The sequence below is a fragment of the Montipora capricornis genome, chromosome 3, assembly GCF_036669925.1.
Source record: "Montipora capricornis isolate CH-2021 chromosome 3, ASM3666992v2, whole genome shotgun sequence".
NCBI classification, from domain to species: Eukaryota; Metazoa; Cnidaria; class Anthozoa; order Scleractinia; family Acroporidae; genus Montipora; species Montipora capricornis.
Genome location: NC_090885.1, coordinates 26,009,841 through 26,036,648, shown reverse-complemented (window position 1 = coordinate 26,036,648; position 26,808 = coordinate 26,009,841). Strand labels below are relative to the sequence as shown.

At 37.8% G+C, this 26,808-nt stretch overlaps 1 protein-coding gene across 1 annotated transcript in view; it reads left to right on the top strand.

Moving 5' to 3' along the window:
• LOC138042667 (carnitine O-palmitoyltransferase 1, liver isoform-like) overlaps positions 1-26,808 on the top strand; it is a 27,775-nt gene that overhangs the window by 417 nt on the left and 550 nt on the right. Inside the window, exons 2-14 of the mRNA XM_068888616.1 lie at positions 2,705-2,994; positions 5,942-6,153; positions 7,150-7,337; positions 10,824-10,955; positions 14,433-14,487; positions 14,638-14,767; positions 15,081-15,220; positions 17,008-17,207; positions 17,996-18,164; positions 22,070-22,141; positions 23,061-23,381; positions 24,709-24,828; positions 25,706-26,808. The exon at positions 25,706-26,808 is cut by the window's right edge and continues 550 nt beyond it. Coding sequence (XP_068744717.1) covers positions 2,705-2,994; positions 5,942-6,153; positions 7,150-7,337; positions 10,824-10,955; positions 14,433-14,487; positions 14,638-14,767; positions 15,081-15,220; positions 17,008-17,207; positions 17,996-18,164; positions 22,070-22,141; positions 23,061-23,381; positions 24,709-24,828; positions 25,706-25,936 — 2,260 coding nt within the window. The 3' untranslated portion in view covers positions 25,937-26,808. The remainder of the gene's footprint in view (positions 1-2,704; positions 2,995-5,941; positions 6,154-7,149; positions 7,338-10,823; positions 10,956-14,432; positions 14,488-14,637; positions 14,768-15,080; positions 15,221-17,007; positions 17,208-17,995; positions 18,165-22,069; positions 22,142-23,060; positions 23,382-24,708; positions 24,829-25,705) is intronic.

The following is a 26,808-nucleotide window of genomic DNA, read 5'->3' as shown; positions in this document are numbered from 1 at the left end:
TTCAGCTCCGTTTTAATAACATAAGCTTACGGAACCGCACGCCGGTTGTGACCAATAAAGCCCTGTGATATATTGCTTGTGCTAGAAAACTTACAGGAATTATCTTAGTAAGTTATTATTTTATCTAACAACACGCTCGGGAGATTCAAAATGATGTATTTATATATCATACCAAGTGACGTGACCTTTCCACGATGAACTCGTGAACATGGTGGATTTATGAAGCATGGTATTGCGAATCGAAAATGAAGAAAAAGGTAAAAGCTAGTTGTTTCATCGATTTTTTTTCTTGTTTCGGTTAAAACAGAGTGTCGGTAACTTACGGTTATGTGTATTGCATGGTATTTGTTTTCTGAAAGCGTGTTTTCAATAAAGTTAAGTGGTTTTAATGATTTCGTCACTGTGTTTGTATCTGAGATGGACTTTGGACCCTTCATTCTTGAGGTGATTATTAACCAAACTATGCGGGAACTGTATCGAAAAAGGACGTGTGATTATAAATTTTTATTCCATCAGCTAAGGCTGTTTGCAAGAGCAAAAAGCTTCGCTTTGGTGTCTGTGTGGTTTTATTTTCGTTTCTTGAAAGTGAAATCTTGTCATACATACTTTTCTATAAATTTGTTTCGTGTGTGCAGGAGTAATAATAAATTGTAAACAGGGTTCGTGCTACTCCTCGAAGTCCTTGAAAAGCCATGGAATTTTAATTTGGACTTGAAGGGCATTTGAAAAGCCCTTGAAAAAAAGGATTTGGTTGGAAACTGCTTGAAAACTCCTTGAATTTTTGCTTGGGTGAAAATTGTCACGATTGCACCATGCTAAGTTAAAGAAACATTTAAAAAATTGAGCCCAAATTTTACTATTGGGGAAAGATTAAATGCAAAAAAATAAAATGTCCGTGTTTGAAATTAACTCGCAGGATGTGGGAAAGAATATCAAGGTAGGCTTTTTCAGCAAAGAAAATACTGCAACACGATGTATGGCATAGAAATCTTCTTACAAAGATATTTCCTTGAAAACTCAACTTCTTGTTCTTGAATACTCCTGGAATTTTATATACAAAATCCAGCGCGAACTCTGTGCGAAGAATGCTTTTTCCGTAAAACTTCTGCTGCTCTGTCGGAGAGTACAAATAGGAGGTCTGAGAGAAATTTTCAAAAAATTTTAAGTCTCCAAGCTTGTTTATGTTATTGGGTCTCCCATGCTGCCAATTCAACCAATCAGTTCGCAGGAACAATGTGATGCAATACCACCAATGTTCTCGTGCGAAATTAACTGGAGTTTAAGGGGTTTCCAAATATGGTACTTAGCACTGAATACTCGGAAGCTGTGAACACCCATGACACATTTCAATCCATATGGGTTTCTGATGCTATTAATAGTGCTCAAATTTTTGCCAAATAATTTATGCCAGAATTCTCAATTATGCTCACAAGATGACAAACATTCTGTACCTGTAGGCACGCAATAACGACACCAAATGTTGGTGTCGTATGGCAGTTGTGCTAGCTTACACAATCCCCAGGTGAAGCTGGATGGGAAACCAGAGTACCAGACTCCTCCAAAAGGTTAACCGCGCACGCAGAATTCACCAAAAGAAGCCTAGTAACTAAGCATGTCAGAACAAAGTCAATACTACTGTTAGTGTAGCTAAAACACTCATTGCAAAGAACATACTACCTAAATTTATTTATTTCTGTAGAAAATACTCCATGTTTACCAAATTTTATGAATTTATGCTCCAAAAAGTGCTAAAATTTGCTAATTATGCTGTGGCAGTGCTGGTTTAAAAAATTATGCTTTTTTGCTCCAATTATGCCAAAAATTATGCGAGCACAATCGGCCAAGGCCTATATGCACATGCTTTATATGTGTCTGTGCAAAAAATTGCGTGCAGTGAAGACCCACTCAAGTGATCAACATCATCTTTGTTAATTGACATTGTTGAAAAGCAAAGCTAACAAACAATTTTTTGGGAACATAAGGATCAAGATCAAAATTTAAAGCTCTGATTAAACTGTCAAACAGTAAATTAATGTTTGACATTTGAAAATAATGTTGCATTTAATTTAGATCCAGGCAACTTTCTTTTTACGTTGTCATATCAAACTCTGGGCAAAGTAAGCCCACAAAGCTTTTTGCATGTTACAGACTGTACTTACCACATTAATTTTTTGAAATTAAAAAATCCTTAACTCTTTCCTATTGCTTGTTTTTTATGACTCAAAAACAAGTAATTATTTGTTCACTTTTTTAATGCATTTGTGACATGGACCTGTCAACTCTGTTGTTCATGCTTTGGCAGGTTCTTCTGCTTCAAATAATTCCGAAAAAGTGAAGTTTTTACCATATTTAATGTTGCATTCCTAGTCAGTACATTTAGGTCCTTTCAACTGAATGGTCAAAAAACAGTTTCTTCTTTTCTTCTCACTTTGAATCTTGAGTCGTATGTAACAACTGTTAAAAGCGAGTTTAGCACATGAACCTATTTGCAGAGGCGGTGGGTTTGCAAAGCAAATTAAAACCATGCTAAGTGGTAGTGGTAAACATGAGTGGATGAAAATTATCCAGATTTTCTGAGTTTCCTAAAGCCAACAGGAAATAAGGGATTTCTTTCCTGTTGGTTCAGAAGAAGTGCATCTTTCTTGAATGCAGTTATGTATCCTTTTACTTCCCTAAAACTTTCTCGTGTGCTTATGTTTTGTAGTCGACAGATTGCCAATGGATTATGGCCAACAACCTGGTCCAACTTATCAGCTGCTGTAGTTGCTATTGGTGCCATGCTATATGCCACAGACTTCTATAAACTGTCTTTCCTACAGCCATTTGCAGGAGTCTTGTGGAAAGTGACACATTTACTACACTTAGATGAAGCATATCCTTATCATATCCGGCTTGTTTTTATATCTACTCTGGCTGGTGTGGTGTTCTTTGCTTTGCTTCTTTACTTGAGGCAATATACACTGAGGATGCTTTTGGCCTACAGAGGATGGATGTGTAAGTGTAGCGTCGTCATTACGTTCATATTAGATTTTTGCTTGGTGACCTAGTTAATAAATGTGACCTTTCACACAAAAAGGGGGCTTATGTAAATTTCACGATGATGGCGATTTCATGGCAGACACTGTGAAATTATTTAAAACAAGCGCAATTTCCGTGAAATTCCTTTAAGATGGTGTGAATTTGTATCATACCACCATAAAATCATTCCCACCAAGCCGTGGAAAAATTCGTGCTGTGAAAAAAAAGAAAAACCTCCTCAAAAGTAATCAGTCTCTTTATCAATACATTGAGTTTGGATTTCTGGCAGGTTTCGAGTGTGAACGAACCATTGACATAAACCTTTTGATGCTCATTAATAATTTGTGTTTACTGTAAAGTTGACTTAACTCAATTTAAGGACATTCGCGCCAAAATCTTCCTACGGCGAAATTTTCTTCGCTTCTTGCCTAGAGTTAGGTCATTAAGTACTTACTCCAAAAATGAAAAAAAGACAACTTTGTTTCAGAGAAAATAATTTATCGTTAAATTGGTCATAATAACAAGATGTAGCCTCATCTGCTCGTCCATTGAAAATCATAAAAATAAACTGTTAGAGTGAAGGTTTCTGTGCATAGGTTTTTAGGAGTGGGATTTTAATTAAGATAATTGCATGCGGCTAGGGATGTCGTAAACAGTAGAGTTCATCCTCGACGAGCGTTTTCGTAAGCTCTACATCCGGAATTCGATTACACAAGAAAAGAAAATTTTTAAAAACAGGTAACTTCTTACAGTGGGAAATTTTTCATTTTATCATAAATTATTTTGTAGACAGTAAGTAAAGTAAGTGATTCATGATTAAAAAAATAGGGGTCACCGATGATCTACAGTGCAGACCAGAAATAAGCGTCCCAAAAACGGCGTGTGAAACGAACACTAGAAAATTGCGCACACAAAATTGTCTGCGTTTATAACACGTGCATCAAAAATGCGCCTTCATCAAAGATAATTAGTATGTATAAATTGGCCCATTGTCTTTTCATTGTTTAGGTTCTTTTGCTAGTTTCTGGGGTCCATGTTTTGTATACGTCCCTTGAAAGAATGGCGCCGTGAAATGCGGTAAAATCAATTTCACATGGAAAACGAAATAAGGAGTATACTCAATCGCAAACAAAACACCATGGACACCATGTGTAATACTTTGTCGAGTATTTCAAATGGATTGTTTTCATGTGTGCAAGAAATTTGCAAAGACTTCTTGGATACCGGCATTGTGCCCTTTTGACCAACGAGGCCAGTTTACTGAAAGATTCATTAGAATGCATTTGGAGTTGAAAACAAAAGCCTTAAGATATCTGCTCCATCAATCTCTTTCTTTAGTTTAGTTTTATGGAGAAAAGTTACCACAGGCTGGCTGGAGGCATACATCATGAAAGTTCAAAGTGTGACATCGAATTCGAAACCCTGTGTGACAGAAGTCCGAATTCATGAAAAGATACAAGCACCTTTCAGTGCAGTCTGTTTAATTTTCTTTCAGCTACACCTGCAAAATATTGTTTGTTTAAATGGATAGTGAAGGCATTGAAAAAAGTTACTGAACAGAACACACTTCCCTTTGGTCTGCTTTTACCATCGTCTTTTGTTGAAGAGCCTGAAACCGTGGTTTTTACTTTCGGTAATCGGAGCCTCACTTGCAGTTATCTCATGACGACCTCTGTAGCGCCATTCTCAGTATTTCAAGTTCGCGAAAAACTTGGAATGTTACAAAAACTCCTCAGTAGCGCTGCTTTCTTTCTTGTTTTTTTTTTTTCCCCGAAATAATTAAGTGCTGCAAATTTTCAGGAAAGCACTTTGATCTTACAAGCTTTTATTGCGAAGAATTTGCATATAGGTCAGAAGCTATGTCTCTGTCTATTGTTTCATGCAAAACAATGAACATCACAGCTAAATATACGAGTTTGAATAACAAAAGAAAACAACATGCATTTAAAAACGCGTGTGCACCAAAAACATGCGTGTGTTTTGCGCCTGCGTAGCACGCTTATTTCTGGACTGCACTGTAAATGAACAAAATGGATGTGATGTTGCAAAGCTCTGACTTAGAAAATTTTGTTTGTCACGTCAACTGTCAACTGTCTGTTCTTTGTTTTGTATTTTCACGATGCTGATGTACCATCTCGCAGTGTTTAAATTTCCTTTCACCTCAGTCTGAAGATGATATAGAATTATATTGAAATATTACAAGTATACATCAACGCTTCCTTGGGTTTGTTGCCAGCTGTCTTATAGACACGATGCAATTACTCGGTATCACCTTTATGCTATACCTATTAAAACTATCAGCAGGTAATGAAGATATAAACACCATTATTGAAGCAAAAAATTGTTTATCCTTGATTAGTGCAATTTTAATTGCAAAACCAGACAACAAAAATTTTCCTGTTATTCTGGATGGCATAGCAACATAATTGCACTGCCTGAACATAAGTAAATTCATGACGTGACTTCATTTCATGGTCTTCGATTTCCCGCCATGAACTTTTTCACTGAGCATAGTGAAAAGGTTTAGAACAAGAGTGAACACCCCATGAAATTCAAATTCACAGAGTGAAATATTAAATTCATGTGCCGTGACAGTGAAATAAATTTCACTGTTCACCATGAAATCTATAAGCCCCCTTTTGGCATGAAAGGTCACAAATGCAAGGTAAGGTGCAGGTACTGTGGCAGACTTCTTGATACAGACCTTGTTGATCTTTTACACAAACAATGCTACCAATAAGTACTGACTGCTGGTGAATAGAGTGTCATCTACATCACTCAGAGAAGTCAGCTACTTTTTTCCAGAAATTGAAGTAATTAAAGTCAGATTCTTTCAAGCCTAACATTAAAATTCATTTAGTTTTGTAATGATACCAGTTGGTTGCATTACTCAAACTAGCCACCAACTTCAATTCTTTTTAAGATGAACCCCCTCGATCACAGAGCATACTGACTCTGTTGTGGGGGTTGATGGTGAAGCTTTGTTCTGGTCAGCACCCAACCCTGTTCAGTTACCAAAACAGTCTTCCAAGAATGTCTGTTCCAAACTTGAGTGATACTTGCAAGGAACTATTGAATTCTGTGAAACCAATCCTAGATGACAAGGAGTTTAAAAGGATGGAGGTGCTTGCTAAGGTGGGTTTATATTAATTTTTCCCTTCATGTTTACTTTTTTCACAACAACAAAACTTTTATATTCTCATTTTTCAGTGTTTAAAGGATGTCACCAACTCACCTTCTGAAAAAGGGTATATTTTTGAAGGTCATAATTGACTGTGTTCTTCAAGCCACTAGTTGTTATACTTCACATGCAAAAAATGAAAGGGAAAAAATTAATAATAATAATAATAATAATAATAATAATAATAATTGAGGAAGTTATCTTGGCATGCAGGCAGTAGTTATAATTTTGAAGGGGTGAAGTGAAGTACAATAATATTAATTTTAGTGTTATGGAAGTTCAGTATGCTCACCAGACTGTGGCATTGCAGGATTCACGCACAAAAAATCGAATCGGTGCACAGTAATCACCACTGTATGGAAAATACTTGTTTATGGTTCATCAATGGTTTTCAAACCAAAAGAAAGAGGAATATCTTATTTTAGTTAACTTGGCAAAAAACAACATGAACCTGTACAATCGTAGGCTTTTATAAGTTGGCTGAAAAGAACAAACCCTCTGCACGTCTACACCCCGCTATGATTAATCAAACAGGACATGGAATGCAGTAGTTATCTTTAACTCACCAGAAGGCTAAGGCTACATGTAGTTTGTGGTCACAATGCTGGCCACATTTACTGAAGGCTCAATTCTTGGAATATTCACTTGGGGAGTCGAAACTGCAACAAAAAAGATTGACAAAGTTATTTTTAAGCCCTAAAATTCTGTGGTAGCAAGTAAGATCTACATGTATTTCAAAATGCTTGGAAGATGAAACATGGGTGGCTGGAATGTTTAGAAGAAAAAAATAATATTGTGCCATGGAAAAGGGCCCAACCTTTTTAGGGGATGGCCCCTAGATTTGAGGGTTATGGGCCATATGACCCCTAGAGGAAAAATTCTGGTAAGAACACTGGAAGGTCTGCACTTTAGATTTTTTTGTAACCGTTTTGCTGAATTTTATTCCCTAGGACTTTGAAAAAAACCTTGGCCCAAAACTGCAGTTTATCTTAAAGCTGAAGTCATGGTGGGCTCCTAATTATCACACAGACTGGTGGGAAAAATACGTTTACCTCATGGGTCGCTCTCCACTACCCATCAATAGCAACTACTATTGTCTTGATCAGAACTGGCACCCTACTTTGAATCAAGCGTCAAGGTATAAATAGACCTGATATTAAACAGTAGCGAGAATATGTGGCAAGAACAATATTGCAAACCTGTGAGGTATTTTTCTTCCTACGGGAACATAAAATTTGTATCTTCGAGCTAAACGTGAAATGGAAAGGCAGACTTCAGTGCAAATATTGGTTGGTAACCCATTGACTCCCAGGGGTTCCACATTGAGGAGTAAAATTGTCTGGTATTAGACCGAGTAAAATATACGTCTGGTCGGTTTAGGCCGGTTTGGGGGTCAAAGGGTTAAACAAATAAAAAAGGTGGGAATTGTGACGTCGTTGCTCAACATGATTACTTGTATTACATACGAAAGATATGCCACTTGGTTACTGGATTTAGCGGTCATATTGATTCTACAAGTGTTTTAGTTCCCTGTAAAACACTCCTGCCTATATAATAAATACATAGGTTTCTCAAGAGTTTCCTTAAGGTTTGAAGCAGGGACATATGGGTATAGTTAGACCCGTTATACTATTGGAAAGGCCTGCAGGGTCTTCCCTCCTTAGGGCCGATTTACACGGTACGACTTTGTCGCATGCGACAACGGCTTACAACAGGCCCACGACATGATTTACGATTGTTGTGTACATCAGAAAAAATGTCGTAGCATTTTAAAACATGTTTTAAAACGCTACGACAATCGTAAGTCATTTCGTAGGCCTGTCGTGAGCTTGTCGCATGCGACTAAATCGTATCGTGTAAATCGGCCCTTAGAGGGGTGTGAGTGCATGCTCCCCCAGAAAATTTTGAAATTCTTAAGTTGCAGAGATTTGTTTTCTTGTATTCTGAAGCCCACAGCAATGTTTTTTAACTACAAAAAAATCACACCTTTTTTTAGACTTACCGTACTTATTCAGCTATAAGCTGAGCGATTTTTACACAAATCCTCACTCAATTTGGGAAAATTTGAAGCTGTAGAAGGGGTCTCGGCTTATAGCCGAGTATTTTTGATAAAAAGAATTTTCTCAGCAAATTAAAACAGTAACAAATGAACGTGTATTCACTTACAAGCCGAACTAAATTACTTGTAAAATGAAGAGAAGTTGTTGTTGGTGTAATATGGACTTTTATTACTCGTAAAGGAGCCCTTCGTGTTGTTCTGTGATCGGGATCGATCTTATTGCTCGTCTTCTTCCTCGCTGTCTGTCTCGAATTCGTCGTCCATTTCCTCGTCTTCAATTTTTTTTTTGTTCTGGAATATTCTTGTCGAAGACTGTATCGTCTTCTGTGCCGTCGAGTGCGTTATAGAGGTGCCACAAGTCTTGAACGAACGCCTCACCATGTCCTCGGGAATATTGCACCAAGCCTGGTTTACCCATCGAAGATACGAGGAGTCTGGGAACGAGATTGCACCATCACAGATCGTGTAAACAAGCTTGTCACATGACACCATAGCAAACTTGAGGCAAAAACGCAAGTGGATTTCTTCTTGTAGCGACATTTTCCAAGCAAAAAAACCGTATGCATTAAAAGGACAATCTTACCTTGAATTCTTTGCTCTGAGAACCACGCCAAAGGTCGTTGATCGAGCTCGGGATACGCTCCCCGATAAGCTCCCCGTTGAACAGATTTGCCTCATCTAAGTTTCCTCCAGTGACGGAACCATCGACTCGCCGATGCCGTATTCTCCAGCAATCTCGGAGTTATTTTCTACAACTTCTGCTTTGGCGACTATTTTAAGTTTAAAGGCGAGGTTGTAAGGTTTCCAGTCGAATAACTTTTTATAAAACGCTTCGCTTGTACAAAGACACGTTTCCTGTGAGGTCAGTAATTGTTTAATAATATTCATCACCTCACAATCGCATGGCTTGTTTGTTTCTTATCTGTCATGTTCATTTGATTGCTTTGAGTATAATTTTTCAGTCAATATCAATTTGGATTTTAAATTACGAAAATTCCATAGTCGATAATACACATCAAGACCTGAAATGGGTCTCGGCTTATAGCCGAGTATTATGCATTTACAATTCGTGCCAATCAAGTTGATTTTTTCAGTAAGAAGTTTGGGGTCTCGGCTTATAGCCGAGCTCGGCTTGTAGCCGAATAAGTACGGTATATAATTATCCTTTTTTTAATGTCCAAGAAAGTGGGCATGTTTTCTTCGAAAATTGGCTTTTCACAAACTCCTTTCAAGGTTAAAATTTCCAACAAAAGGTCAATTAAAATCAGGCGTGAGGTTAAAGCCACTGCACTTACAGATTTTTTGCCATCACGCATGACGTGATTCCTGTAGCATGGGACACGATTCGCATGGCGTGCGATGCGATTCGTGTCCCATGCGAGGGTGGTAACTTACTTTTGCATGGTACTGTATGCTGCTTCATGACTGGTCCACCACAGCAGTCCACATTGCAAAATTCAGCTCAGAGAACAAATCAGAATTGGTTCCAGAAATATCCATTACTTCCCTTGGACCCCTCCTGCCCCTGATGATCTGCCGTGGGAGGAGGGGGGGAGGGGGGTATGGATATTTTCTGGAACCACGCATGGAATTTTTCCTTTTCATCTTGACCAGTTTGCCTATAAATAGTATTAAATAAAATACATTAACTTAAGCTACCTTCTTCTTGTGGTATTACAAGTTCGAATTCATTGTACAGAATGCAAATTGTTATACATGTATGTAAATGAGATTTATTCCATGCTATATCAAAAGGAATTTTCTGCTTTTAAAATTATGTACAATAATAGCAATGTGAGTCAAATGACCCCAAATGACCAGATTTATGCAAGCAAATAAGTTAATTTCTCAGGCATCAGATTGAATGATTAAACATTTTCATGTAGAGGAGACTGCAGGTTTGTAACGCTTTGACTCCTGAATTGGCCCCCTTCCCCCCCTCCCCCCTTCCCCCTTCCCTTGATGAGTAAACTCATCCCCCCCTCCCCCCTTCCCCCTTCCCTTGATGAGTAAACTCATCTGCCATTAGATGGTGTAAGTCTCACTCCTAGGAGCCAATGGGTTAATATTAATTTTAAGCAATAAAGGACGTTTTTTGTATTTCCATAGCCTTGTCTAAACACTCGGGGGAGTTGGGAGAATTCTCGACAGTTTAAATATGCAAACCCTCAACTGCATAACTGTCAAGAATTCTCCCAACTTCCCTGATTGTTTAGACGAGGCTATGGAAACATGGAAAAAAGTCACCTATTGCTTTTATAAAATATTTCTCAAAGATGCTGGGGTTTTTTTTGTACTTTACACTCTCACATTTCCTACAAGCCAATCAAAACACACGTCTGGCAACATATAACCAATCAAGGTTTGTGTGATGTCACAGCCCTGTTTCCTTACTCTCATCTAAACGCAGCTATTGACCAATGAGAGTGTGCTTACAATCCTAATTATTTTATTTAATGTGTGTATTTAATCAACTTCCATAAGTACATTAATTTTCTGGAGGTTTTTTTGCTGCTTGATCTTTATCCTTCTCCATTATCTAATTCATTTTATTAACTATTTCAGAGCAGCTACCATAAGCTACTTCTTTTTGAAGTATTATCAAGAACTTCAAACAGAGAGCCTGGAACCACTACTGATCAGAAAAACCATTCCCATTTGTATGTGGCAGTATGAAAGGAATTTCAGGACCACCAGGTAGGGCTGCTTAAGGAGCAGCGTGTACGATTTTACAAGAAAATGGAGCAACATTATTCCCCAAAATTTGCCAGCACTTGTAACAAGATTTTTTGAACATTTTCGTCTAGCTTTGTCGTTTGTATTTCATTGAAAACAGTCCTACTTGTACAGTTATAGATATTTAATGCGTAAGTCACAGTACATAGAGGTTGGGTGCCCAAGAACGTGGGGGCTTGAACCGCAGAGCCCAAAACCAAGTAGATGGAACACCCAAGAACCCAGCCCCATCTTAATTTGAAGCACATGGAAGAACAGTGGATCCTACTATGTAGATAACAAGCAATACTGCAAAGAGACGAGGAGGAAAGGGACACTAGAAAATGTGAAAAAAACCCATACGCTGAGCAGAGTAAAACTCCAAGCACATGCAAAGACACGTGCGTAGACAGCATCAGAATACAGCTGACCCCAGTAAACATCAAAAAGCTAATGACCTTCCAGCAAACTGTGCCATATGCGCATTAACAACAATGCCATGTCAAGCACTGAGTACACTTGCTCCTAGTCATTAACTAACCAAAGTAGCGACTAACTGGCACCAGCAAAGTCACATGACCTTGAACGACCAACTACAAAGAACACAAAGATACAGTACCGTGCAAATGTAAGTTGACAGTCCCTCGAAGCTCAATCCACGAAACTCGATTCTCGATCCTCGATTCTCGAAAACTTTGAGGATCAAGGTTCGAGTCGAATTTTGAGACGTTCCAGGGCTTTTGAGAAATTTTCGAGACAATTTTAGAGACTTTCGAGTGGAGAAAACAAAGGAGTTTTTGCATGATTAATTTTTCACGTCTCTCTTCCTGTCTATTTTATACGGCTTTTATTTTTATCTTACTGCTGGTTTCCATCATTTTTCGCGTTCGTCAGAATTCTGGCAAGGCATGTAAGTGTCTTCATTGAATTATTTTGGGTACTTTTGAAAAAAAAAGTAACTTTCGCAATATCATCGATCAGTCGTTTTGTGCCCGCGTTGTTGATTTCAACTTGAATATTTAATCAGCCCTCTGACGTGTATTCCCACAGAAACTAGTTAGACAGGGTATTTTGCACTTTGTGCCCCCAAAACTTATATGGAATGAATTTTTCCATCAGTTCACTTTATAGCAAAAGTTGTACCAAGTTGCAAAAGCAAAAGTTGAAAGGCGTGATATTCGCTGACATAATTTTTGTGTCCGTGTTCGTATGACGTCACGACCTTTGTTTTGTTTTTGCTGAATGATTCCCTTGTGAACCCTTGTGTTATTTTTAATTCATGCCTTGTGTTTTGGTTTGCATGATACTCTGTTGCAGTTTTAAGATATGAGCCTATAGTTTGGGTACAGAGCAATGCTTTGTTTGCAGGGTTTAATAAAACATTGAATTAAATCCCTGTCACTCTACGAGTTTGGTGTGATTTTCAGTACGAGCCCAATTTGTTCTTTATGCATCGCAAAGAGGCAGGGTAAAGGCCGGTTTAGGTCTTGCCGATAAATTAATTTGTGTAAAACGTGGAATTTTTCCTCAAGATGTCTTCCCGTTGTCCTTTTAGTATGCGGTATTTTGAACGCTTCAGTTTTTTAAGCATTTAATTATGCACATTCTCATTGGGGTACCCTTTGATTGACATGGCGGTTTCTCACTGAGTGTCGGCCCAACTTCAAAAATTTCGGAGTGAAACAACAATTACAGAGTCATGTGGTTTTTAAGTCAAGTATTTATTGCTTCACGTTCAAAGCACACTCGATGTTTGCATTTTCACATTTGCTTAAGTTGACGCAATTGTCAGTTTTGTGGGAATTAAATGTATCTTTTCAGGAGTAAATTGCTGCCAGCGAGGAGTCTTTGTTACCGGTACGTTCGCTACTTCAGAATACTCAAAAGCATCTGAACTTAGTTGACGTCAGCACAAGAAGCAGTTGGAAATCAATTAAAATTTTTGTATCCCATAGTATCCTGTAAATATTTTAAAGTTCAAGTTTGTTTGCATTTGGTATGTTCAGTTGAAGACTTTTGCCGCCGCTTTCTGTTTACAGAAGATCTTTCGCAATGTGCATGGAGGCTTGACTCGTTATGAATGTGTTTCCAAGAAATTTCGGATTCCGGATTAGGGCTGCTTATCAATATTGTCCTGGTAATTCGGCAGTTATGAACACATGAAGTCGAGAAAACATGAGCAGTGGAAGCGATCATGAAAAAGACGTAATTAGATACCGAATGTCTGCAAATATTAAAGGCAGCTGCGTGTCAAAAGCTTTTGTCTAACGCTATTGTTTCGCTTTCGAGAAGTCTCACCTCACCACAAGATTTCTGATCGAGATCCTTGAAAAAAATTTCGAGGGTCTCAAAACTCGAGCCTTGAGCCTTGAGCCTCTATCCTCGATCCTCGATTCTCGAAAACATTAAGGATCACGGATAGAGTTTCGAGTCGAGACTGTCAACTTACATTTGCACGGTACTGTAACTATTGCGACATGAATCACAGGCCGCCCAAGCTCGATATACGATTTATAGACTTTGTATGGGAAAATTGACTTTGAGCTTATAAATGCTAAAATAATCTGTAAATGTAGAACTAAACTTCGCGTACCTCTACGTACAGCTGTCCTCTTCTTTTCTGTGCAATCGGAGGGCAAACTGTGTCAGTTTTAGCCGGGTTTGTGGCTTTCGAATTTTTACGATGATGTTAGTTGTCATTTCCTGTCCTAAAGAAAAGAAAGGCTGGTGACTCATGGCCACAAACCTGGCTAAAACGGACACAGTTTGCCCTCCGATTGCACAGAAAAGACGAGGACAACTGCTACCGTATGTAGAGGTAAGCGAAGTTTGTTTCTACATTTACAGCTTATTTTTGTACTTTAGCATTTATAAGCTCAAAGTCAATTTTCCCATACAAAGTCTAGTAAATCGTATTCCGAGCTTGGGCTTTCTATGCCCTTTTAGTATAGTCACATTCCATTAACCATATTTTACTGATGGGGCAGTAAAATCTCACTGAATCAACACTTAATACAACTCAAATTAAAATGCAGGTTTCTTCTTCCTCCATACATAATTTTTTGTTGGACATTATTAATCTTAGTCTGTTGTTGCTGTTGTGATAGAAACATTTGAAAGTTTTGAATTTGTTCATTCAGGGTTCATTTTGTTTAGCTCATTCTGCTGTTTTTGGTTCGACAGCCTTTGTGGCTTGCAATTGCGGCAGCCATTCACAGTAAGACTTGACTTTCAAAAATTTCAGTGGTCCAACTGGAGATTCACATATCGTTAATTTTATTAGCTGTCCTGAAGTCGTGGGCAAAACAACAACGCAGTCAAACAAGTGCTCTTTACACAACTAACTATACAATGACCAAGACTTAATTGCACCAGCCTTGATTGTCCTGCATTATACCAGTGGTTGTCAAAGCAGTGAGTTGAGTATGAATGTAAAGTGGTTTATTTCTTTTCTTTGAGGATTCCCAAAGAAGATGTGGATGAAATTGTACATTTTGAACACACAGAAAATGAGGTTTGCAGATTACATCCCAAATTTATTCTGTTTTTCCAGAGATCTCTTACCTTGTGGGTTAATTGAATATAAATTTTGTGATAATGTTTTTCGCTGATCGAGTTACAATAAGAATAGTAACACATGTTGCATTGACTGTCTTTTCAACAGCACATCGTTGTGTTTTGTGGAGGGAATATTTACATGCTTCCTGTAACCAACAGTAAAGGAAAATACATATCAGTGTTGGATCTAGAGAGCCAATTTGAGTGGATCCAAGCAGATGCCAAGCATTCTGATGGTGAGCACAGACCAGCCCAAGCTAATGATTCTTTTAATCTTGGCCTTCTGTGTGGTGAAAAATTTTCAAGTTGTTCAATGTTCGCAATTTATAATCTCTTAACCTATTGACTCCTGAGGGTTCCCCATTGATGAGTGTCTGGCATTAGACAGAGTAAAATACTAAGTATGGCTGGTTTAGGGGTGAATGGGTTAAGCAAGATTGCGATCTCCACAGGGTCTCCCCCTCCTGTGGTCTTTTTGTCTTATACTCTGTCTCATTCACCACTCAAGACTTACATGTCAATTTCCTGTTTGTATTCATGTGTTTGTAGTTACTAAAGACCAAGCTGAGGGTAGTGTACCAGCCCTGACAGCATTGCCCAGAAAAGAGTGGGCTGGCATCAGGAAGGAGTACTTCTCAGAGGGTGTTAATCGTCAGACACTTGAAGCTATTGAGGAGTCCTTGTTCGTGGTAAGAGTTTATTTTGAATAAGGGGATCTTGATTACTTGTTTTGGGATTAAGGGGTTTCCTAAGTGTGAACTAATATTGTCACTATTCGTAATTTTCAAGGCTGTGCTCTAGTGGCGCCCGGTCACCTGAGGCGACTAACATTTGGCTTTGGGCGAGTGAGAAAAATAACCTGGTCACCTGGCCAGGCACTCTGGCTTATTGTATTTCTTGCAGATAAGGCGGCTAAAAATTTTAATATGCTGGTGGTTACAGTTTATGAAACCGCTCAGAAATTTTTTTTTTTTTCGTACGAAACAATCGGTTCACAGGCTGTTCCGCATGATTTCACATGTACTAAAATCTGTGACTTTGCACATGATGGCCGACGGCCACACAAATTTCGATCCTTTCTCAAAAAATACCGTTAAATTTGGAACGTGGAGTTTGGCAATTTCTTGGTTATAGTTTTAACTAGAAGCGCGGTAAAGCACGGCCGGCAAAGCAGTGCAATTTACTTTAAATTTGTATGAACCCGGGAATCGCAGTTAAAGCAAATTTAATACTTTTACGATTTTCCACGGCTACGCCTACTTGGCTAAAAGATATTTAGGTTATGGTTGTTTTTCCCCTGTATATGAAAATAATAACAAAATAAAAAAAGGGAAAGATATCATGTTATTTGTTGTTGTTTTAGAAACAAAGCAATCCCGTGTTGTCTTAGGTGTCGTGACAAATCATTGCATGCCCTAACCAAATCACGCTGTGACTGACGCTTCGACCGAATCCACAAAAAGCTCATTCCACTAAACATTGTACTGATAATATAAGAAAAAATACTTTAGTTCTGTCCTGTAGCGATGCTTTTTGTCCAGATCAAGATGACCTGCTAAAACAAATGGATAGCTTTTGGGCCACGGTGGTTTCATTGTTTCACGGCAACAAAACATTGGTGGCATTGCCACTTTTCTCATCTTTCTCAAGTACATGTATGGCATGAAAAATTTGATGGGTTGCGGGTTTTTCTTGCACTAGCAAGTTCGATGATCATCACAGCAGTAGCAGCAATGTTTTGTTGAGAGAGAGCGATGGATGAAGATCTTGCTGCATTATTGATCTCAGATAATTAATTAAATAAATAATTAATTAATTCGGGCGACCAACTTGGAGGGCTGGGCACCCCAGCTGAAATGCTTGGGAGCCCAAAGGGCTCCCCAAATTTTCCTTAGAGCGCAGCCTTGATTTTATTTACCGATCCAGCCTACCTTTAGATTCTGAACATTAACCCATTGACACCTCAAATGCCCTAGGGTGCTCCCAGTTGACAAGTAAAATCATCTGGTGTTAGACAGAGTAAAATTTGTGAAGTCTTAGTCCCAAGTGTCAATGGGTTAACTTAATTAATTTATGGCTTTGGTAAGATTATATTATGGTACATTAATCATCATGGTTGTAGAAGTTACAAGCAATTCAGATTCCTAAGACATTACAAACAATTTGCATATGGCAGAAGACTTTCCCCCCCAACGATTATATTATTTTATTTCAACACAAAGAGCATTACTTACAAATTACTTACTTCACTTATTCGACTGTACTTACATTATTGACAATAAGATACCTAAGCTACAGTGTGTACTTACAAAACAGTATTTACGCTACTTACATGTACAATACACAATACACAAAACAGTAAGCACTACTTACAGATGTTTGTGACTACCCGCCATGGCAGAAGACCTGTGTATAATTCAATGCCTAAAGAATCTCTGCCTTTGTTTTTTAATACCAGTCTGTTACTTTCTTTCAGGTGATCCTAGAAGAAAAGTCTTTTCCTGGGCTATCTGACCGTGCCAAGTACCTTTTTCATGGTGATGGTCGCAGCTTTTGGTTTGACAAGAGTTTTTGCTTCATTGTGTTTTCTGATGGTAAATGTGGAATCAATGCAGAGCATTCTTGGGCTGATGCACCTGTTGTGGGGCACATGTTTGAGTATGCTGTTAGTTATGAGTGAGTAATGACAAAAACATAATGTGTCATTTTATAATGCTCACCGTAGCATTTATTTAACCCATTGACTCCCAGGGGCTCTGGCTGGTTCAGGGTGGTTTGAGTGTCAAAGGGAAGCACCCTTGTAATAATGCACCTATCAATGAGCCTGATTTTGACATTTTCATTTAAAAATATTCAAATTCCCCACCCCTGGAACAAAATAATAATGGTCAAAATCCCCACCCAGCGGCAAGTGAAGGTGGTCAAATGTCCTTCGTATGATCGAAATCGCTACCCTGGGGACAGACCTCACGATCAAATTCCCAACCCTGGGGACCGACCTCACAATCAAACTCCTGTGGTTAGCCCAATCCCCCCCCTCCCTTGGGCTTAAAAATGATAGGTGCATAAAAACGTCACTCCTCTAGCCAAGGCTTTTCCTCTTTTGAAAAATATTCATGTTTGCCAAACATTCAACAAGAGAAATTTGTTGCCAGACTTTAAATTAAATGGTTATACTATGTGACTATTTGCTTTTTCTTCAAAATTCAAATAATTGCAAGTTGTGGGTCAACTATGTCTGCTCTCGGAGTTCAAGAAGCTCTTACATTCCTGGCATGATACTTGGCTTTTCTGAAATTTATAATGTACACTCTTGACGTTTTACTCATTTCCTTAAGGCAAATTACAGTGACTGTGTATAAAAGCCACTGTCCCTGTTTACAATGATAACTGAGAATTTACAACTAGGTAATGGTGATACATAAATTATGGTGTGAAATGTTTATTGACTTGTTCAATTTTAGGTTCATTTACAGAACATATGATGAGAAAGGTAAATGCACTCCTATTGGTGGGGCTCACAGGAGTGCTTCCTTGAGGACACATAACCTTCAAAAGCCAACCAGACTATACTGGGATATGACACCTAAACTAACGGAAACTGTTGAAAATGCTGTCAAGTTTGCACAAAAGGTATGTTGTTCCAACTGATGAAAATGTTAATATTTTCTTTTTTTTTTTTTTTGTAGTAGACTCACTTTGATATATTAATCAGCATTTTCCTGTTAATTCGGGTATTTTCTATTCCATTCCGTTCCTGTGTTTAGTAACACCCAGAAAACATTGTTGTATATACATGTACCGTGTATACCCTGTATTTTAGTTTTAACCCCTTTTCGTTTGTTGAATTTCATTGAATAAAGACCTTATATGTGACCTCATGGGAAAACGTACGTTGAACAGCTTAAAGCGTTGGGAAAGCATTGGCAAAGCGTTGGCAAAGCGTTGGGTCTCTGTTGGGTACCCGTTGGAAGTGTTGCAAAAAGTGTTGGAAATGTTGGAAAACCCGTTGGAGGTGTTGAAAAAAGGCGTTGAAATAATGTGCCGAGCCGTTGAAAAACCCATTGGGAAAGTTCACGCAGGGCGTTCTAGGTGTTGAGAGTAAACAATCATTCATATAACGTTCGTCTTTACAATTGTAGCTGCAATTTAATACTGTCAAAGTCACTCTTTGTTGATCGATAATAAACATAACGTGACATGTCATTTTCCAGTGGTGTCATTGATCTGTTTGCAGCGATGGAACACCACGTTTATTTGCTACTTTGAGACGAATTAGCGATTTCTTTGCTCCTTCCATGCCAAATCATAAAAATAATTCTTATGTTAACTGAAACAAAGTCATCAATATCACCCTTCTTCTGTTCGATATAAGTCAAATTCGCAGTAACCAAAGCACGAACCGTATAATTTATTATTATTCAGAAATTTGCACAAGCTTCAAGTCTGCGGAACAAAAGCTCAAAAGGTAACCTCAAAAAGTGTTGTTACCTCATAAACCACTGCATAGAAATCTGCCTGATCGTCACTACATTACGTTTTTGTATTTATTTGTTTTGAAAGTGTAAATAGTATTGTCACACTATCGTCACCTCAAAATTTGCATCCGCTCGTGACATAAAGTGACGTGTCATGACATAAGTTGAAGCAGGTGCCGCTGTTACACGTAGCGTTGTGAGGTTTCATGCTACCGTAGAACACAAGTGTTCAAAAATTTTATGTTATCTTATTTTTAAGCGTTTTAGCAAATAAATAAATCTTAACGGGACACCGAAAAAGACCAAGCAATGAATTTGTTTCGTATAACATTGCTCCGCGTTCACGAAGCGCATACCATTTGTAAATTTCGCTCGCAATAATTATTCCTTTTAACGGACAACGCTTGGATAGATTAATATTTTGTTCCTTCTAAGAGAACACTGTCACTGACAGAATTCGTTAGTATTTTGTAATCTGAGTACCTTTCACATAACTTTTATCGAGCTGCCATCGTTGAAAAACTCACAAGATGGAAATGTTACGCGTTGCACATGTTACTAACAACAATGTGTAATAGGATTAATAATTGTGAAAGTGGATGAAGATTTTATGTTGGAGTCGTTATCTAAAACATTCTAATGTTCAGACAAACATTTTAATTGGCGACTAAAGGAAAGAAATCCTATTTTCCGTGAAACGATTACAATAAAAAAATAAAGTGAACGCGGATTCAAACCTTGGTACATTAACATTGTCGAGATCGCAGTGTAAACTCGTGCTTTGTTTGATATTAGAAAAATCTTGAATGTATTCCGCGTTGAAAGCACTAAAAAGTCGTTGGAAAGCATAGGTGTTGGAAAAATTGACAACCCGTTGTGAATTTTATGATGACATTGGATTGTGTTGTAGAAAGCGTTGGTGTCAGTGTTGGAAGTGTTGGAAAAGCCGTTGGTGACCCGTTGGCAACCCTTTGGTAAAGCATTGGGAAAGCATTGGAAAAGTGTTGGAATTTACCGTAATTTCCGGGCGATTACCCGCATCGGTCATTTTTTGCAATAACAAGGAAAAAATTTCAACAGATTACCCGCACTAGCAGATAACCCGCACCCAAAAACAAAAGAAATTCGTGAACTCACAAAGTTATCTGCACGAGCGATAACTTTGAGCTTATACTCAAAATGAAAACTCTGACGTCCACGTTTAACAGCATTTTGACTCAAAGTAATTGTTCGTGGCTACACTTATCGTAAATGATGGAAGGGTGTATTTCTCATTCAGTCAATTACCATTTTATAACGTTTTGAATCAAATAAAACTTCGACCATTGTTTTTGTTAACAACTTAATATCCTTTAGCGTGAAATTGGTAAGTTTTCACACCTATTGTTTTGATCTTTCATTGAATGATACCGCTTGTAAAATGCTGTTCTAAAAAAATTAGATATTTCAGGATCTATTGACTCTAAGAAATCGCTTGAAACAGGAAAATACTCTCTACCTCAAGGCAGTGCTTGCTGGGAATATTTTACTGATGCGCCGAATGTTCTGGTGTTTTAAAATTTTGTCCGTGAATGTTTGTTTACACTCATGCCAACAGTCACCTCTTATTTGGGAGCTTACAAAACGACGACGCCGACGGCAACGGCAACGACAACGCTACAAAACAGTAGGTTTAGTGAGCAAAACGATGGTTCTGCACGCTCCGCACGTGCGTTTAACATTTTGGTACATTTCTTTGCCATCATCTCCTAAATGACGACGTGAAATGACCAAATTCAAGGTTTTGTGGAGAACGTTAGCATATGACGATGAATTTTCAGTTCTCTCTCTACGCTTCCAACCCACTCATACCAGTTTAATTCCTCAACAGTTACTACACATTTTTAATGCAAAACGACATGAAATAGTTTCGTACTGATATGAATAACACGAACTCGTATTTTTAAATGAAGTCCTCGTAGCCGTTGTCGTCCTCATTTCGGAAGCTCCCTATTAATTATGCGGCGGCAGCGGGGCCATGAAATGAACATGTCAGCATCAGGTTCTTTAAAGCCTGCTGTTTCACATTTTTATTCTTTTGTTTTGAGTTTATTATTCCAGTTAACAAATAATATTTTATTTTCAACTAAACAAAGAAAGAAGCTCTGAAATTAGCAAAGTAAGAAAGTAATATCACATGCGCGATATTGATTGCGAACGAATTGGTTTTCATCGAGAGCATTTAAGTTTGTTAGGCAATTAAAGCGGGATAAATAAGGCAATAATTATACAGTTTTTAGGAACAGTTTCATTAATGACTTTTATATTTTTTCCCTCTTACGGTTTTAAAACTATAGCGGAAGATTTAAAAATTATCACATTATCCATGCACCTTCCTATAATCCGCACCAAGAATTGTTTGCGGAAAAATTAACACATTACCCGCGGGTTATCGCCTGGAAATTACGGTACCCATTGAACGGAAAGCGGTAGTGTACGTTTTCCCGTGAGAGGTCACATATGTCTTGACTAGCTCTGTGAGCGGGCAAGATGGAGCTACCTCCATCTTGCCCGCTGAGGATTTCTCACTTGGTCCCTGGTCCCGCAAGATCAAAGATCATTTTTTGGTGTTTTAAGTCATATAATAAATCCTTTATTGACCAAACTTGTTCGGTCAAGATGGCTGGATATTGGCCTCGTTCTTTTTTTGCAAAGTGGCAATAATTTATTTGTTAACCCTTTTTTTTTTTTAAAGAGTAAGGTGAAAACAAGTCGCAAATTTGCAACTTCTCCAGATATTTTTAGTCGCAAAGGGAAAAAATTATTTCGCAAATGCAACTGTATTGGTTGCAATTTCAAGCCCTGAAACTAGGTTGGATATGTTTAACTCATTTTCCAAAAACAGAGTTGTCAAGTGATAATTAAAAGTGTTGTAGTGTCAATCCTTCCGATAAGAACGTTTCTTTCAAGTGTTGAAACTGGTTTGAGCCACCTTAACTAATTTGTAAAATAATAATTTAGTAACTGGTCCCATCTTATGAATTATTAATTTATGTCTTCCCATTTCGCTCATTTTTCCAGAACAATGATGACGCTCAACAGTATGTGTTGGTTCATGATGCATTTGGAAAGGGCTTGATAAAGAAAATGAAGGTCTGCTTCATTTAATTTATGAAAGTTATTTTTACCACTGCATCGATTGCCAACCAAAAATCAAGATGCTAGACTCTTGGTTCAAACAGCTGAGAGCTGTAGTAAAAATGAAATACAAATTTGGAGAACACGTGACATTAAATATTAAATATTAATTTTCTAGCACTAGGGATTAACTTTCACAGCAATAGTAATGACCGTTTATTATTCCCCTTGTCATACATCTGAAACATTCATTAGTTTTCCTTCACTTTGAAGGTCCATGTAGTTCTGTAAGGTTCTATGGTATTTTGGCCCAGTTCAGAGTGCAAACGAAAATTTGAATTCATAATCTTTCTTTTAAACAGGCTTTAAAACCTATTGAATCAGGGTTTATACCTGACTAAATTTAAAATGTTATGCAATTCATTTTTTCCTGAAGTTCAGCGCATGAGAAAGTTGGAATCAAATGGAAGTATGAGATACCTCTTCAAACTACTGGCTTAACCCTTTAAGCCGCGAGGGGTTCCCCATTGACGAGTAAAATCGTCTGGCGTTAGACAGAGTAAAATCTATAAGTGCCATTTGGCACTATCGGGGCTGAAAGGGTTAAGGTCCTATCTTTTGATTATAATGTTGTTGCAGTTTGACAAACTATTACACCAAGAATTCAATTTATTCACCTGTAGATGCTGGTTACCTTAAACTACACACTGCTCTTTGAAAGATAGCTTTCACTCTGGGCTCGATCAGAGTTGAAGAAAGATCATTGTTATTTGCACAGATATCCAAAGATATGTTTGGTATCTCTGGCTAGGTGTGAAAGAGCTAAAGTTATTATTGACCCTACAGATCTCCCTAGACTCAGTCTGATAAGACACTCAAGTTAGGACAAACACTTTTGTGAAGCACAGCATTATATTTTTATGATCTATAATAGATAAGTCCTGATGCATTCATCCAGCTGTCCTTGCAACTTGCCTACTACAAAGATTCTGGTGGAAGACATCCCATGACTTACGAGTCCTCCATGACACGCATGTACCTTCAAGGCAGAACAGAAACTGTAAGGAGCTTTACTATGGAAGCTAAAGAATTTGTATTGGCATTTTTAAACAAAGCAGTTCCTCCTGAAACAAAGTATGAGCTTCTCCTCAAAGCTGCTGATCTTCATGCCAAGAGGTACAAGGACTGTATGAATGGAATGGGGATTGATAGGCACCTCTTTGCATTGTATGTAGTTTGCAAGGGCCAGGGATATGTAAGTATAATCTTCTTGCTATATTATTGTACTGTTGTAATGAAAAAATGAATTTCCTCTTTAAGACTTTGTGTTTTGCTCAACTTGAATTTCCCAGGACAGAGAAAGAAAATTAATACAGAAACACTGTTTCCATGATAATGGTCCATACTGTAAAATCCCAACGGTTACCAAAAATTAGCCAATCAGAATGCTCTATTTAGCCTGAGAATTGCTTGCAATATAATTAGGGGAGGGGGAACCAGAGTATTTGTAGAATTGTAGGAAAAAAGTGTACATAGAATGCTAAATCTGGGAGATGCACCAGGGCCATATTAATGGGGGGCACCACTTCACCATCCAAACTCCCCTGAGGTATATTGATGGTGTGTCCTCATCAATATTGAAATCAGGGTGTCCGGCAAATTGAATTTTTGTTTCTAACCGTATTAATTACCCATTCCCTGTGTGTCGCAAGTTAAGAAGGCCAAGCAACTTGCTTTGAATTAAAGGACATCTCGCATAGTTATATAACTCATAATGGCCAGATGTATTGTTGGTCTCCCTTGAAATACAAGAGGATGTCAATGGGGTATGGCTCTAGTCAGTAAACAGCTTTAAAAAGCCGTTTAGTCAATAAACTGTTAAAAAAAAATGGATTTGGTCAGTAAACAGCAAAAAAGGAGATTAGTCAGTCAATTTATATGATTTTTATGAGTGTAGAGAGAAGCCAGGGACTGGTAACTAAACCCACAGGCAGAGCGCAGGCTTGGAGCATGTCACAAAATGAGATAAGGGAAGTCATGCAATCTCCAACAGGACGTGCAACATGATACAAAAATGCAAAACAAATAGAGGGTACAAAAGTCTCCAGAAGGGTTAGACAAGGTCAAAGTAAACTAAAATGTACATTTTTACCTCAAAAGGGTTGTTATTTATCCTAGAAAGTCTGCACCCTTTGGTCATTATGTACCGCATACGCTAAAAAGTAGATCTTCTTTTATACGTTAGTCAGTTCATATTTTGTTGTTTATACGGTTACAACAGCCAAAGACAGTCTTTATACACTAAACAGTTAACCCGATTGACACCCTCATACAAGTACCGGTTCCCCTTGGTGCTTGGTGACATGGCAATATGCAATTAAGTGATGTGCATAGTAAAAAGTCCAAAGATTGTTTTACATAAAATCCCCTTCCCTTTCATGATAACAGTTTTAACAGCCATCAGGCTCAGTAGACAGTGATAGCCATAGATAGTTTTCAAAAATACCACACAATTCTAAAACTGCAAGCTCCAACAAGAATGCCTGGGAAGTTAATTACTGTGTTCTTTTTCAATTTTAAAGGAAAGTGAGTTTCTAAAAAGTTCCTTAAGCATCCCATGGACACTATCAACAAGTCAGTCACCACAGCAACAGATGGCTAGTCAGCACTTCAGTATTACTGAGCCTGAACTCGCACATTTAGTAGGTTTTGTGTTTGTTTTGTTTGAGAGACAGCACTGCAGAGTTGTTACAGTAAAGCTATGTCGTGCCATGACCAGATGGTTTGAATTTATAACTTTGCTCTCGAGATTCTGAATTCCTGTGGAATATTTCCTTGATATATGAAAAATAGTTAGCCATGAACTTTTGTTTTATTATAAAATAAACAGTGTTTGAAAAGTGAAAGCTATTTCAAGCATTTGATGAATTATTGTTCAGTGATTGTGCATTTTTCATGATAGCAACTTTCAGAAAACTCTCCAAGATTCCATTCAAAGCTCGGAAACTCCAAAGAGGAATTTAAATGCTCATTGCAGTCTTGTGGGTACTGGTCACACATGACATAGCTTGACTGTAAGGCCATGGACTTAAAATTAGCAACAGGTTCTGACTGGAAGTCCACTTTGGACACCAACTTAGTAAGTTGTTCTGCCAATAAGTCCCTGCCAATAAGTCACATGGTCTTAAATATCCCACACGTTAATGCTTTTGTATGTTTGTATGGTTTAATTGGATAGCCCCGTAATGGGGGAGGCCGCAAAAGAAGTTATTTAATATGGTTTTACTTTCTACTCTATGGTTCTTTTGATTTCATTTCTTAGAACAGTTTTTTACAATCGTCCTAAAGGTCAATGACTTTTGTAAATTATTTTAAGTTGAAGTTGTTGCAGTGTGATATACATTTTCAGTTGATATGTTTAATTTTCCTGAACCATCATTAAATTTTCAGTGATACATATAATACTGTGTGCTTGTATAATTATTTAGTTTCCTGTTCTAACACGTATTTGTTGAAACAAGTCTAGAGCAATTCGTCGACCCTTGTGGTTGTAATGACCAAATTTTGCACTGTTCACAGATTTCTCCCGGTGGTGGTTTTGGACCCGTAGCTGATGATGGTTATGGCATTTCCTACATGGTTCCTGATGATCACAAGATTTTCTTCCATATTTCCTCAAAGATCTCTTCCAAGCAGACTGACTCTGACAGATTTGTCAAGTATTTGTTTGAAAGCATGTCTGAGATAAAAGATCTGTATGAAGTTGTCAAAGAAAAGAAAGCTCAAGAGCCAAACGGTGCAATTTCTTAATGCAAGGGGCCACCATATAAAGAAAAAGAATGTTTCGTGATATAATAGTATCCCTGCATTATACCATGAAATCTTGCCAAAATTGTCAATAGTCTAAGTTTATATTTGCATGTAACAAATTTATTTTAAGAGAATGAGTAAGGAGGGAAAAGAAACAATTCTCTTCTCTCTTGCCTTCCCCATTCTCTCCTCAAATCCAACATGGCAATTATTTGGTAAACTGCTTCAGTCTAGTAAGATAACATACATGTAGCTCCTCAATGACACCTGCATTGGACAGTTAAGGCGGTTTTTCCAGGATTGACCACAAACATCTAACAATCTTATTTTTTCAAGATTGAAAATGTGCACAAAATACTTGTAAGGCTTCGCAGTTAAGGTCTCTGTACATTTTAGGATCACCTTGAATAATACTTTTGAATACTTTTGGATGGTCAATCCAGACCTTGGCATTTTCAGAGGGCGTGGTTCATTTTGCAAAATCACTACCAATTTCCAAGGAGCAAACATCACCTAATAATAATAAATAAACTGCATGTTGTAGTTAAGGCAAGAAGATGAAAGAAGCTAAACCCTTCACATCTCTCTTGTTTTATCTCTTCCTATCTGTGGTAAAATTTTGCAGAATATGATACATACTTCTAAGTATATTTAATGATTATTGCACAAAATGCTTTGATGTCTCTCAACTTATTATTAATTTTGTCAAAAGTGTGGTGTTAATATTCATCATCAAAAAAGGTTGCATCAGAATGGTAAGGAAATGTTGAAACTTGCTGGCTTTGGAGAGTACCAAAATTTGATATGTAAATTTTATTTAGTGATAATTTTGCAATGACAAGTTGGACATTTTCATAGGAGACATTTTATTT